The 15,034-nt window shown below is 38.7% G+C and overlaps 1 protein-coding gene across 6 annotated transcripts in view; it reads right to left on the bottom strand.

The window, feature by feature from the left end:
* Window positions 1-15,034, bottom strand: part of MAST2 (microtubule associated serine/threonine kinase 2) — a 239,088-nt gene that overhangs the window by 154,614 nt on the left and 69,440 nt on the right. Inside the window, exon 1 of one of the 6 annotated variants that reach the window (XM_032247425.1) lies at window positions 484-2,764. The exons of the other annotated variants lie outside the window; for them this stretch is intronic. Coding sequence (XP_032103316.1) covers window positions 484-522 — 39 coding nt within the window. The 5' untranslated portion in view covers window positions 523-2,764. Of the gene's footprint in view, window positions 1-483; window positions 2,765-15,034 lie in introns of those variants that run through there. 6 annotated transcript variants of the gene reach the window in all.

Here is a 15,034-nt window from a genome sequence, read left to right as displayed (position 1 = left end):
CAGGTAGGTAGGTAGGCAGACAGACAGACAATAGGTGGATGGAATGTATATATGCAAAGTGATAATTTAGAAAAGTTCTTAAAACGATATATAGAATCAAGCATATACTACACATATATGTGACTTAATGGGGGGCAGCCCAGCATGGTGGTCAGGAACAGAATATGTTCACTGTAAACAATCTGTCAGCAGTAATGTCTAATGTTCTAAAGTAGGCTTCTATCCCATACAGGTCTGATTTAATTGCTCTGTTCACTAAATACAGTGTAAATAAGCCCAAGCAGCATTTTTCTATCAAAACAGCAAGATTTTAGATAAGTTCTCTAATTATAACTATACCTCAAAGAATAAAGAGGAACTTAGCTGCACTCTACCCTGTCTCCTACTTCAAATGAATTAAATAAATTATAACGACCTGTTCAGTACATTTACAAGAGACACTAAAAGGAAGGAGACCAGTGAAAAAGGTTTTCTTTTACTCACCTGTAACCCTCTCCTTCTTAGAATACTGGAATCATCCATAATAGATATCAGACAAAAAAAGCCACTCCCCAGACAGTCAACTACTAGTGCCTCCTTACTGCTGGATAAAGAGGCAAACAATTCATTCAGTACACCACTAACCCACTGTTCCACTAAACCAGTTCTCCCTCCGTCCAGCGTAAGTGTAGAATCACTGCCTCAAATCAGAGTCACGTCTTTCTTCACAGGAGTACAGGTACATCTTATCTGAAGCACTGCCAAATAGCGGAAAGACTTCATATTTGTTTTCATTTCCATGCATACCCCTTTGGTTGAAATTATTTGAAGTGCCAAGAAAAGAACAAAAGGTTCCAGGGGGAAAAATTCCAATCTTTGATATTCTGACTTCGCTGTTTATTAAAAAGGTTTAGCAAACAAGAGAGTCTCCACCTACAGCTACTAAGCTTATAAAATCCATGTCACGTTTTCCTTTCCAGAAAGAAAACCACTCCACATACGTTTTTAAAAAAGATGACAATTCTTCTGAAATACAAAGAAAAACGTATTATTCTGATGCCTGTATTTTAGACTCAAACTGATATAAAACCAGTTATTGTTTTGACTAAGTCGGCAAAATTCCTTTCATCCTTTGTACAGACAAAGCAAATGTCAGATTCTTTCAACACTGTCAGGGGTTCTTTTGTTTCTTTATCACTAGACTCGCTGGTCTTCACTTCTTGGACAGTAACGAAAGCCTCTTTCTTCAGGAGCTAAATCATTGCTAAGATCGGTTTCCCTGCTCTTTTATGTGTGGGAGGGGGCTAGTACACGTGTTGTGAGTTCTGAGCATGGACAAATTCATTCATCTATTCATCGCTTACAGTGCTGTCACAGGAAACACTCCCCATTCCCCCAGACTTCTAAAAGGGCACAGCATGAAAAAGTCTGGTTTTATCCAAGCTTTAATAATCTCAAGAATTGTTTCTTTGGTTACTGGCTGCCATTTTTAAAGTAGGACTTCAGCCAAGTTTAAAGATACTTCTGTCTCTTAATTCGTGGCACAAAATATATAATCTTTTAGATTTTAAAAGTGAAAGATTGTTCTCATGATATGATTCTGTCCCTTAAACACTCGATCAGAAACATTTAAACTTTACAACTTCATGGTAATTGTCAGAATCTTAGTAAACACAAAGGAAAGTTGCTAATCTTTCTAATAAGTCACACACACAAAATTGTTTGTGAAGGCAGCACTGTATTTTTAGGAAATGGGTTAAACAAATTAAATACAATCATTTTTCCCAAACTATAAGACATGCTATAATAATTACTCACTCTCCAACAAAATTCAGGAGATATGAATCCAAATTTCCTAATATGGCAGATAAAGGTATGTATAAAGAACACAATCAGCCAGTTGTAATACCTACGGTGTAAATATAGCAATAACTAAAGGCCAGATTCAGTCTACACCCAACGAGGAAGAAAAGCTGTCCCTCCTATCTGCAACCAACAGTCTAGGCTTGAAGGAAAGTCTATTTACAAGATCTTTTTCTGGTCTTCTTACAACGATTATAGTCATAAGAGATTGTTATACTGCTGAAAACTGCACACACAAAAAAACAGGATCCATGTCCCTTTCATTCAGCAGAAATCTTCTAATCCTTAGCATAACCAGTGTGGTCTTTCATTGTAAGAGCTAATAAATCCACATCTCCACAGATTCCTTCTCCCATCTGCTGCTTTAAACAACTAACGGCTGGATTATGTCTATGGGGAAAACAAACACAAGACCTGAACAGACAGCTGATTTGCACAGGGTATGCTATACACTGTATGAGTGTCTGCAAAGTAACAGGCCTTTATAGTCACAGAACCATTCTATCAAAATAGGTTTAACTAACTAAAATATATGTATCAGCAGAGAGGAAGTAGGAATGGTTTCTAATTTATTCAACACTATAGTCAGTAAAAACATAAAAATGATGCTTTCTAAGAAGCTATTCAGACAAAAGATTCAAAATGCAAACTCTTTATTCATTTACTAATTCAAGAATCACTTACATGTCAACCACTGAGATAGGAATAAGGAAAAATTACCAAAATCAACATTACCCATAAACTAATAATCCGACTCTAAGAGAGCTCAAATCCAATGGGGAGGCCAAACATAAACAAGTAATTATGATACAACATGAGAAGTATGCTACATCAAAGGTATGACAAAGTGCTACAGGAATGTCAAGGAAGGCTTAATTCATTATATTAGGAAGTCTACAAAAAGGCTTCAACTGGAAATGCCATTCGTGCCACTGCACTCCAGCCTGGGCAACAGAGCAAGACTTTATCTCAAAAAAAAAAAAAAAAAATCTTCAATCAGTCTTCACTATCCAAAAAATTAAGTAAAAAACTTCTCGCCTTGGCATTCAATGCACCCCATAACATGGAAACAATAGATTTTTATCTTTAATAGTACCTTATTGTAACTTAGCCTTCCAATCGGAAAGAACAAGGCACTGTTTCCTGAACACATCCCATCCTTCCCCATCTCAAATCCTTTGTGGACAAACAGGAATATAACCATCTACCTTAGAAGGTTGTTGAAAAGAATCATTTATGAAACATGCACGAATGAGACACAACTTTTTTCAGTATATCTAACACAGTAGTGTGTGACCTGCTCAAAATTTCCTGCCACAACCTAGTTTCCTTAAAGCCCGTTTTGTTCTAAAAATTTATACAAATTTTGCATTTTTCTCTGTAAGATAATAAATCTTTATTTGTTTAATGTTACAATAATATTTGTAGTTTCTGATTAAACTGTAGGAGACAGAAGAAGAGTAACCAGAGAGGTAGAAGGAAATCAAGACTGCAAATGCTATTAAAGAAGCCAAGAAAAGAAGAGTCAGGAACTGAACAAACGCTGCCCAGAGGCCCAACATTAAAGAATGCCATCTGAGCCGGGTGCGGTAATTCACGTCTATAATCCCAGGACTTTGGGAGGCCAAGGTGGGCGGATCACCTGAGGTTAGGAGTTCAAGACCAGCTTGGCCAACATGGTGAACCCCATTTCTACTAAAAATACCAAAAAAATTAGCTGGGTGTGGTGGCGGGCGCCTGTACTCCCAGCTACTCAGGAGAATCACTTAAACAGGGAGGTGGAGGGGGCAGTGGGCCAAGATCAGACCATTGTGCTACAGCCTGGGTGACAGAGGAAGTTTCCGTCTCAAAAAAAAAAAAAAAAAGAATGCCGTCCAATTTAACCGACTTGAAGTCACTGGTACTCTCTGTAAAAATGGTTTCAGGAGTGAAGGAGTGGTAGGAGCAGAAGCCCAACTGCAATGAGTAGGAGACGAGAAAATAAAGACAATGAATCCAGATAACTCTTCCAGCTTCCGTTTAACTCTCCATGCCCTTTGCAGCCAAAGTTCTCAAAAAAAAAAAAAAAAAACAAAAACAAAAAAAAAAACCGTTATTCTTGAAAAGGAAGGGAGGGGATTCAGAGCATGAACAGTGATAGAAGGAATATTTCCTCCACAACAACAGATGAAAAAGAAAAAGCAGGTACAGGTAACAAAATATTTGTAACTTTAGTGGTAAAGAAGCTAAAGAAGCTTCCACATTACAGCTATTTTCTCCATGAAATGAAAAGAAAATCAGCAGAAAGCAAGGAGATTCCAAATTTGAGATGAGGAAAAGAAAAAAAAAAAAAAAAAAAACTGGCCAGGCGAGGTGGCTCACGCCTGTAATCCCAGCACTTTGGGAGGCCGAGGCGGGTGGACCATCCTGGTCAACATGGTGAAACCCCGTCTCTACTAAAAATACAAAAAATTAGCTGGGCATGGTGGCACATGCCTGTAATCCCATCTATTCAGGAGGCTGAGGCAGGAGAATTGCCTGAACCCAGGAGGCGGAGGTTGCGGTGAGCTGAGCTGGCGCCATTGCACTCCAGCCTGGGTAACAAGAGCGAAACTCCGACTCAAAAAAAAAAAAAAAAAAAAACCTGACAGATAATGTAAAGAACAAGAAAATATGCTGAACAAAAAGTAGAATTGATAAGCAGTGCTGAGGACTGACTGACATCATTTAGCATCATTTTATAGGCCCACCAATCTGCTCCATTGTGTGGCTTTCTTCAGTAGACTACAGGAATTCAAAGGCAAAGTGTTACCAGACAGCTTTACCAGATAAATTGACCAAAAAATGGGGCAAACAATTTATGACATGGACTAGAGAGAGTAACAATGGAATCTAAGCTAAAAGGGGAGGAAAGTAAAGATTAAAAGACAGGAAGAAAAGATTTAATAGAGCTGCGGATAAGTCTGAGAACTGGTATACTTGAAGAATAAAAATGTGGAAGCTAAAAAATTTATCAGTTTGTAGTGAGGAGGTTACCTAGAGCTACAATTTTAGTGAAGGAATAATTCAGAGGTATGACAAGGCAGAGAGCTAAGTGGATTAGAAATGATAATGGAGTCAAACAACTACGCCAGGATAGTATTGAATGGATCCCTCTACATGGTTGCTGAAAATAACAAAGAAAATAGCAGGAGTTGAGAGGAGTAGTAAGATGTTTATTTTATTGAGATTGAGTTTCATTCTTGTACCCCAGGCTGGGATTCAATGGTGTGATCTTGGCTCACTGTAACCTCTGCCTCCCAGGTTCAAACGATTCTCCTGCCTCAGCCTCCTCAGTAACTGGGATTACGGGCACCTGCCACTATGCTCAGCTAAATTTTGTATTTTTAGTAGAGATGGTGTTTCCCCATGTTGGCCAGGCTGGTCTCAAACTTCTGACCTCAGGTGATCTGCCCACCTTGGCCTCTCAAAGTGCTGGGATTACAGTTGTCAGCCACAGTGTCTGGCCAGGAGTAGTAAAATTTATACTTGATGATGGACTCTAATATGAAACAGGAGGAATAATTAAGCTAGTAAACAGCAGACAGGAAGAGAAAGTTTTAGACATAAGGACTACCAAGAAAAATTACCCTAATGGTCATATACGTATTCATTCTTGCTTCAGATTTTTAAAAAAAAATTTTTTGAGATGGATTCTCACTCTGTCACCCAGGTTGGAGTGCAGTGGTGTGATCTTGGTTCACTGCAACCTCCGCCTCCCAGGTTCAAGTGATTCTCCTGCCTCAGCCTCCCAAGTAGCTGGGATTACAGGCACCCACCACCACTCCTGGCTAATTTTTTTTTTTTTGGTATTTTTAGTAGAGACAGGGTTTTACCATGTTGGCCAGACTGGTCATAAACTCCTGGCTTCAAGTAATCTGCCCCTCAGCATCCCACTACCTTAGGATTACAGGCATGAGCCACCGCGCCCAGCCCTGATAAATATTTATCAAAGTGAATGTGCTAATTTACCTCAAACGCCCTATTTTATAACTGGAGAAATTAGGACCCAGGAAGGAGACATAACCTGCTCAGAAACAGTATAGTAGAAACTTAAACCCATGTTTCCTACTGGAACATTCAGCTTTAACTAAAAAGAACAGATAGAATAGGGTTTCTTGTCCAAGAACAGATGAATAAAACATTTTCATCAACTTCTCTACTGTATGTTATTAGTATGAGAAGACTATCAGCCAATGACTAGATAAAAAGTCGAATACCTTACAGAAATATTAGTAAATACATAAATTCTCAGAATAGGCTGCATCTATACATTTCCTCAACATAAATTATCCTTTCATGTATCAGTAAGTGAGTAAAATATAACTAGCCCTATGTGGAAAGCTGTAAGATTCTTCACAAGATTAGCAAGCCATGCAAAATAAGCACAACTTTAGGCCTGGCACTGTGACTCATGCCTGTAATCTCAGCACTTGGGAAGGATCACTTGAGGCCAGGAGTTCGAGACCAGCCTGGCCAACATAGTGAAATCACATCTCTACTAAAAATACAACAATTAGCCAGGCATGGTAGTGCGTGCCTGTAGTCCCAGCTACTCACGAGGCTGAGAGAAAAGAAATTGCTTGAACCCAGGAGGCGGAGGTTACAGTGAGCTGAGAAACACCACTGCACTCCAGCCCCGGGCAACAGAACAAGACTCCATCTCAAAAAAATAAATTAAAAAAAAAAAAAAAGCACTTTAGTTACAAAATCTAAGTTCTGCACAGTCTCAGAGGAGACCCACCAGGCACATCGCAGTGGTGCTCCATCCAGCACAAAGCACAGAACCAAGAACCTTTACAGCCTATGTAGCTTATCAACAAAGGATTCTTTTTTGTTTGTTGTTTAAAGAGAGTCAATCAAATAAAATTCCTTCCAAATAGAAAGGCCTTTTATAGAAGATAAATATGCTCCTTGGGGTAAAAAGACAATGATTTTCCTGCTATCCCATAGGGATCATATTTTATCATTTGCTAGGCTTATGATTAAGATTCCTCATTCCAATCTCCTAGAAATCACTATATTTTAAAAGTAATCCTTTCATTCATTTACAAATTAAGTATTTTCTATGTACTAGGTGATATCATGGGCCTAGATATACAACTGTTAATAGAAATAAATAAAAATCCCTGACCTCTTAAAGCTTACATTCAAGTGGATGTGGCCAGGCATTAAATTAAAAAATGAATATATAAAATACATATTATGTTGGAAGATGATAAATGCAATGAAGAAAAATAAAACAGGGAAGGATTAGAGGTTTGGGAGAAGTTTTTCATGCAAATTTGATATCTGAGATATTAAACATATTGACGAAAAAGCTATGCTAGCATTACGGCAATATGAACACTTAAACAAGTGCTAATTCCCTTGCTAAAGTATTACTTAAAATAACTATACTTCCTACATATGATACACATCTCCTCCCCAGCTCAGCCCAACCCACTAACCTCTTGACATACACATTCAAGCATACTCACGTAAAAAAATCAGATCTAAAGGATAACTTCACTCCACTTATATACAAAACATGGTTCCAGGATTCTTTTTTGTTTGTTTATTTTGCTCTTCCTCAGTATAATTGCTCACTTATTGTGACCTATGATTTAGAATTCTCCTAACTTAAATCCAATTAGATAATGGTATCTTTTCAAAAGACAAAACATGTTTTTCCAACATACAGAAGCAAACCAAACCAAATGATATATAACCCTCAAAGAATAATGTGTCTTGTTAGTAAAACATGAAACTTACAAGGCATGCAAGTAAAGGAAAAGAAACAAAAAGTTTGATACCAAAATCACATGTGCAACTGCACGTGCAATTGTAAATAGTCTCACATTTGTCATTTCAACTTGAGTTACAATATATCTTGTCTGAAAAGGTTTTCCCTAGACTTCTTATTTGAGATGAAGCCACATATTCGCTCCACTTATCCATTTAAATATTTGCTCAACAAACATTATTATTATTATTATTTTTAGATATACGCTCTTGCTAGGTTGCCCAGGCTGATCTTCAACTCCTAGCCTCAAGCAATCCTCCCACCTCAGCCTACCAATGCACTGGATTAAAGATGTGAGCCACCATGCCTGGCCTCAAACATTAATTACAAGTTTGCTGTGTACCAAGCCCTGTATCTTCAGAACTGTCTTCTTCAAGAAGCTCACACTCAAGGGAGACAAATAAATAAAAATTATATTGCACTGTGTACATGCTCAGGACATAGAGCTTTTCCTCCCTTCAGCAGAGGCAAATACAATCACATTCAAGATCAATCCAAGCTAAACTTCTGAAGTCCAAAAGAAGCCAAAGATCTGAAACTGTAATGATAAAGTGAGTGAAACTAGCATTTGCTAGTCCCAAATTAGGCTCCTGAAGTCAGCACTACCAGGACAAAAAATTCAATGTTTAACTAAATCCTAGCCAGAGCAATAAAGTAAGAAAAGGATAGAAAAGGAATATATAGTTGGGAAAAAATAAAATTGTCCTATTTGAAGATGACATGATTGCCTATGTAGAAAAACTCAATCTATAAGAAAAACTCGTAAATGAGTTCAGCAAACTCACAGGATACAAGATTGGCACATAAAAACCAACCACATTTCTATATACTAGTAGCAACAAACATGTAAAGACTAAAATTTAAAACACAGCATCATTTAAAGTTGCAAAAAAAGCTTCATCTCACTTCTATTTGACCTCTTAAATTTCAACCCCACTTGAAATGAATTACCAGGACTGAGGGACTGAGACTGTTCCTGCCAAAGAGCATGAAAAAACAAAAAGATAAAATGCTTAAGACAGAAATCCAACAAAACATACATAAGATATGTATGCTAAACATTACAAAATACTGATGAAAAATATTTAAAATCTACATAAATGGAGAGACATAGTATCTTCATAGGTCAGAAGAATCAAATAGAAAAAAAAGCCAATTCTCCTCAAAACTTATTGTGATACTGTGATATATAATAAAAATACATATATTTTTGGTCTTCATCCTAGTTCTTAATACAGAGCTCCCAATCTCTTAGAACTTATTGGGTGACTGAAATGCCTTTTGTTCTAATGAAGTGAATTTTAACTGGGCTATGCACCAGAAAGACCAAGCCATGATTAGAAAATTGGAACTTTCCACCTTACCCCTCAATCCTCTGGGAAGGGGATCAGGCCTATGTGATAAAGCCGCCATGAAACTCAGTGAACTATAGGGTTCAGAGAGATTCCAGGTTCCTGACCACATGCAGGTACCTGGAGGACGGTGAGCCCAGAGAGGGCATGGAAGCTCCACGCTCCTTCCCACATGCCTTGCCCTATGTGCCTCTTCATCTGGTTGTTGATCTGTATCCAATTTATAGTTGGTCAGTCAAAAGAACAGGTAAAACCACTCCGGGAATGAAACTGCATCTGAAGTAGGGGCAATCTTGTAGGACAGAGCCTTAGCCTGTGGAATCTGATGCTTATTCCAGGCATACAGTATTGAAGTTTAGTTAAATTGTAAGATGCCCAGCTTGTGTCTGCTGGAGAGCTGTTTGGTGTACAGGAGAAAAAAAAAACCCACAAATGTGGTGTCAGATGTGTCCTGTGTTGTGGTGAGTGTGAGAGTAGGTATAAGTTCAGTTTTTCCTTTATATCATATTTCCTTATAGGTTTAATGTAATTCCTATCAAAATCCCAGCAAGACTTTTTGTAGATATAAAAAAACTTATTCTAAAATTTATGTAGAAAGAAAAAAAAGTATCACTAAAACCATTTTGAAATAGAACGGTAAGTGTAAGGAATCACTCTACCCAATGTTAAGACTTACTACATAGCAGCAGTAATCAAGACATTGTGGTATTGGCAGAAGGACTGTCCCATAAGTGAACTGAACAGAAAAGAGAACCCAGAAATAAACAACACAAATATGTCCAATTGATTTTTTTTTTTTTAAACAGAGTCTGTCACCCTGGCTGCAGTGCAGTGGTGTGATCTCAGCTCACTGCAACCTCTGCCTCCCGGGTTCAAGTGATTCTCTTGCCTCAGTCTCCCAAGTAGATGAGATCACAGGCATGCACCATCATCCCTGGCTGATTTTCGTATTTTAGTAGAGACGGGGTTTCACCACGTTGGCCAGGCTGGTCTCCAACTCCTGAACTCAAGTGATCCACCCGTCTTGCCCTCCCAAAGTGCTGAGATTACAGGCGTGAGCCAGCGCAACCAGCCTAAATACGTCCAATTGGTTTTCGACAAAAGTGGAAAAGCAATTCAATGCAGGAAGGAACTTACACTAGAACAACTGGACAACCATGAGCTAAATTTAAAAAATAAGCTTAACCTACACCTCACACCATATGCAAAAATTAATTCAAAAAGGATCATGAGTTAAATGTAAAATATAAAACTAAAAAACTTTTATAAGAACACATAGGATGGCTCACGCCTGTAATCCAAGCACTTTGGAGGCCAAGGTGGGTGGATCACCTGAGGTCAGGAGTTCAAGACCAGCCTGAACAACATGGTGAAACCCTGTCTTTAAAAAAAAAAAAGAAAGAAAACCTAGGAGAAAACCTAGGAATAGGTGAAAAGTTCTCAGACATGACACCAAGAACACAATCTGAACTTCATCAAAATTAAAGACATTTTTCAACCTCAGAAAGCTGATTGAGAACGAAAAGAGACTGTACACATAAAGGCAATATGAAAAAAATTTTTTTAAGAAACAGAAAACCAATTTTAGGATGGGCGCAGTGGTTTACACCTGTAATCCCAGTACATTGGGAGGTTGAAGTAGGTGGATCACTTAAGGCCAGGAGCTGAATACCGGCCTGACCAACATGGCGAAAACCTGTCTCTACTAAAAATACAAAAGTTAGCCAGGCATGGTGGTATGACCTGTAATCCTAATTACTTGGGAGGCTGAGGCAAAAGAATCACTTGAACTCAGGAGGTGGAGGATGCAGTGAGCCGAGATTGAGCCACTGCATTACAGTCTGGGCAACAGAGGAAGACTCTGACAAAAAAAAAAAAAATAGAAAGAAAGAAAGAAAAAGAAAAACATTTTTTAATAAAATTAAAGACTTTTTTTGCTGTGCAAAACACTCTGTTAAAAAGAATTAAAAATCGGGTGGGCGTGGTGGCTCACACCTGTAATCCCAGCACTTTGGGAGGCTGAGGTGGAAGGACACAAGGTCAGGAGTTCGAGACCAGCCTGGCCAATATGGTGACACTCCGTCTTTACTAAAAATACAAAAATCAGGTGGGCATGGTTGCAGGTGCCTGTAATCCCAGCTACTTAGGAGGCTGAGAGACAGGAGAGTCGCTTGAACCCAGGAGACGGAGGTTGCAGTGAGCCAAGATTGTGCCATTGCACTCCAGCCAGGCCGAAAAAGCGAAACTCTGTCTCAAAACAAAAAAACAAAAAACAAAAAAAACAAAGAGCAGACTGGGAAAAGTTATTTGCAAACCACATATCCCACAAAGAATTTATATTTAGAATACAGACAAAACCCTTAAAAGTTTATAGCTTTAGGGCATGAGGGCTTATGCCTATAATCCTAGCATTTTGGGAAGCCAAGGCAGGTGGATCACCTGAGCTCAGGAGTTTGAGACCAGCCTGGCCAACATGGTGAAACCACATCTCTAGTGGGTGGCAGCTAGCAGTTGGTGTCTGTAATCCCAGCTACTCGGGAAGCTGAGTTATAAGAATCGTTTGAACCCAGGAGATGGAGGTTGCAGTGACCCGAGATCACACCACTGTACTCCAGCCTGGGTGACAAAGATTCCATCTCAAAAAAAAAAAAAAAAATTTTTTTTCCAATTTAAAAAAAAAAGTTAACGGCTTTAAAAAAATCCATTGCCAGTGATGCAGATTCAAAAAACAAATACATAAAATCCATTAATATGTGAGTGAATAAACAAATAGTATGTGACCATACAATGGAATACTACACACAAAAAGGGAAAGAACTGTGTGCAACAATTTAGATGGCTCTCAAAAACATGATACTTACTGACACAAATCTCAAAAGGTTATATATACAGTATGGTTCCATTTATACAATATTCACATAAAGGCCAGGCAAAGTGGCTTACCACGTAATTCCAACATTTTGGGAGACTGAGGGAGAAGGATTGCTTGAGCCCAGGAGTTCAACACCAGTCTGGGCAACATAGTGAGACTCCATCTCTACAAATTTAAAACAAACAAAAAAAATTAGCCAGGCATGGTGGCTTGTGCCTGTGATCGCAGCTACTCGGAAGGGTGAGGCAGGAAGATCGCCTGAGCTTGGGAGGTGGAGGCTGCAGTGAGTCATGACTGCAACACCGTACTCCAGCCTGGGTGACAGAGTGAGACCCTGCTTCAAAAGGAAAAAAAAAAAGAAAAAAAAATATATATATATAATATTCACATAGAGAAGGAGAACACAATAGTGGTTGCAAGAACATTAAGACAGGGTAAGAGTGCAAATATAACCCATGTGAGTTCCTTTGTAATGACAGCACTGTTCTGTATATTGATTGTGGCTGTGGCCATTATACAAATCTATTCATGGGATGAGGTTGTATGACTGGTATAAACACAAAACACAGACATACACAAGTACATGTAAAGACCAAATAAGGGCTATAATCTAGTTAATGATATTGTATGAATGCCATTTTCATTGTTTTGATATTGTATTATAGCTATATAAGATGACACTATCAGTGAAAGCTGGGTGAAGGGTTCATAGGACTCTGAACTATTTTTGCAACTTCCTATGCGTCCTTAAGTATTTTTTTAAAAGGCTAAACAAATGAACAAAAAAGTAAATTCCTATATTTTCATTTTACTTTCTCCCTATAAATGCATGTTACTTTATTCCCAAAATGCCCCGACGTCTCAGAAATATTTCTGTTTGGAGCTTTTTGCCCCCTTTAAAAAACAATCCATTAATTCTATTTGCCAGGAGCAATCTCAGTCCCTCAGCTCAGGTAATTCAATTCAAGTAGGGCTGAAAATTTTTTCTATTAGGTCAAGTAGAAAAAAGGAAATGAGATGAACAGATGCAGTAAAAGCTTTCAATAAAATCCACCATCCCTTCATGTTAAAAACCGTCAACAAATCAGGCATTGAAGGAACATACCTCAAAATAAATAAGAGCCACCTATGACAAATCCACAGTCAACATCATGCTGAATGAGAAAAACTGGAACATTCCTCTTCAGAACTACAAAAAGACAAGGATGTCCACTCTTCACACTCCTTTTTTTTTTGTTTAAAAAAAAAAAGACAGGGGGCCGGGCACGGTGGCTCACGCCTGTAATCCTAGCACTTTGGGAGGACGAGGCGGGTGGATCACGAAGTCAAGAGATCGAGACCATCCTGGTCAACATGGTGAAACCCTGTCTCTACTAAAAATACAAAAAATCAGCTGGGCCTGGTGGCGCGTGCCTGTAATCCCAGCTACTCAGGAGGCTGAGGCAGGAGAATTGCCTGAACCCAGGAGGCGGAGGTTGCGGTGAGCCGAGATCGCGCCATTGCACTCCAGCCTGGGTAACAAGAGCAAAACTCGGTGTCAAAAAAAAAGAAAAAAAAAAAGACAGGGTTTCACCCCCTTGGCCAGGCTGGTCTTGAACTCCCGACCTCGTGATCCGCCTGCCTCAGTCTCCCCAAAGTGCTGGAATTACAGAAGTGAGCCACCGCTCCTGGCCCACTCCTCCCACTCCTACTCAACAGAGTACTGAAAGTTCTAGCCACAGCAATTAGGCAAAGGAAAGGAATAAAAGGTATCCACACAGCAAAAGAAGTCTAACTACCTTCACAGACAATATGATTTCATACCTAGAAAACCCTAAAGACTCTGTCAAAAGGCTCCTGTAACTAATAAATGGCTTCATTAATGTTTCAAGATACAAAGTCAATGTATAAAAATCAGTAGCAATTCTATATAGCAGTAACATTCAAGCTGAGAGCCAAATCAAGAATGCAGTCTCATTTACAATAGCTACAAAAAACAAAACCAAACCCTAGGAATACATCTAACCAAAGAGGTAAAAGATCTCAATAAGAACTAAAGCACTGCTAAATGAAATCACAGATCACACAAATAAATAAAAGGAAAAAATTTTCATGCTCATGGATTAGAAGAATCAATACTGTTGAAACATACTGTCCAAATCAATCTACAGTTTAGTGTTATTCTTATCAAACGATCAATGCAATTTTTCACAGAACCAGAAGCAACTATTCTAAAATTTACACGGAACCAAAAAGAACACAAATAGCCAAAACAATCCTAAGCAAAAAGAACAAAGCTGCAAAGATTACCCAGCTTCAGACTATACTATAAGGCTACAGTATTTAAAAAAGCATAGTACTGGTACAAAAACAGACACACAGACCAATATAACAGAATAGAGAACCCAAAAATAAAGCCACACATCAACGATCTTCTGATCTTTAACAACGTCAACAAAAATAAGCAATGGCAAGATGAACTTCTATTCAATAAATAGTGCTAGGATAGCTGGATAGCCATATGCAGAAGAATGAAACTGGAACCCTACCTTTCACCATTTACAAAAATTAACTCAAGATGGATTAAAGATTTAAACATAAGACCTCAAACTATAAGAATCCTAGGAAAAAAAAAAAAACTAAGAAACATCATTCTAGATATTAACCTTGGGAAATAATTTATGACTGAGTCCTCAAAAGCAATTGCAACAAAACCAAAAATTGGCAAGTGGGACCTAATTAGACTAAAGAGTTTCTGCACAGCCAAATAAACCATCAGTAGAGTTAACCTACAGAATGGGAAAAAATATTTGCAAACTATGCATCTGACAAAGGTCTAATATCCAGACTCTATAAAGAACTTAAACAGGCCGGGCGCGGTGGCTCAAGCCTGTAATCCCAGCACTTTGGGAGGCCGAGACGGGTGGATCACGAGGTCAAGAGATCGAGACCATCCTGGTCAACACGGTGAAACCCCGTCTCTACTAAAACTACAAAAAAAAAATTAGCTGGGCATGGTGGTGCGTGCCTGTAATTCCAGCTACTCAGGAGGCTGAGGCAGGAGAATTGCCTGAACCCAGGAGGCGGAGGTTGCGGTAAGCCGAGATCGCACCATTGCACTCCAGCCTGGGTAACAAGAGCGAAACTCCGTCTCAAAAAGAAAAAAAAAAAAAAAAAAAAAAAAAA

Source organism: Sapajus apella, unplaced genomic scaffold (genome assembly GCF_009761245.1).
Source record: "Sapajus apella isolate SASKATOON/1434 unplaced genomic scaffold, GSC_monkey_1.0 scaffold62, whole genome shotgun sequence".
Lineage (NCBI taxonomy): Eukaryota > Metazoa > Chordata > Mammalia > Primates > Cebidae > Sapajus > Sapajus apella.
This window is presented reverse-complemented; position numbering and strand designations above follow the sequence as displayed.